The sequence below is a fragment of the Tupaia chinensis genome, unplaced genomic scaffold (genome assembly GCF_000334495.1).
Source record: "Tupaia chinensis unplaced genomic scaffold, TupChi_1.0 Scaffold145659_1, whole genome shotgun sequence".
NCBI classification, from domain to species: domain Eukaryota; kingdom Metazoa; phylum Chordata; class Mammalia; order Scandentia; family Tupaiidae; genus Tupaia; species Tupaia belangeri.
Window position 1 is genome coordinate 1,151,476 of NW_006205516.1, and position 210 is coordinate 1,151,685.

The following is a 210-nucleotide window of genomic DNA, read 5'->3' on the forward strand; positions in this document are numbered from 1 at the left end:
AGCTGCTGCCGCTCAGAGAGTTGTCTGTACACCTCGAGGGCTTCCCGGAGGCGGCCCCCGGACGCCAAGGCGTCGGCCTGCGTGAGCAGGACTTTGCACTCCGCCGTCGAGGTCCTCGGGGGCTGCTCTCGATCAGGCTCCCTCGTCTGTAGAGGTGAGGGTGCTTCTGTAGCTGCCTCCGGGTGGGAGCCCGTGTCTACGCTGGCTGGT

At 67.1% G+C, this 210-nt stretch overlaps 1 protein-coding gene across 1 annotated transcript in view; it reads right to left on the reverse strand.

Moving 5' to 3' along the window:
- Positions 1-205, reverse strand: part of LONRF3 (LON peptidase N-terminal domain and ring finger 3) — a gene marked incomplete at its 5' end in the record, with an annotated part of 46,278 nt that extends 46,073 nt beyond the window's left edge. The window contains 1 exon segment of the mRNA XM_014584105.2: positions 1-205. Within this exon segment, the coding sequence (XP_014439591.1) occupies positions 1-205 (205 nt within the window).
- Positions 206-210: the final 5 nt, after the last annotated feature.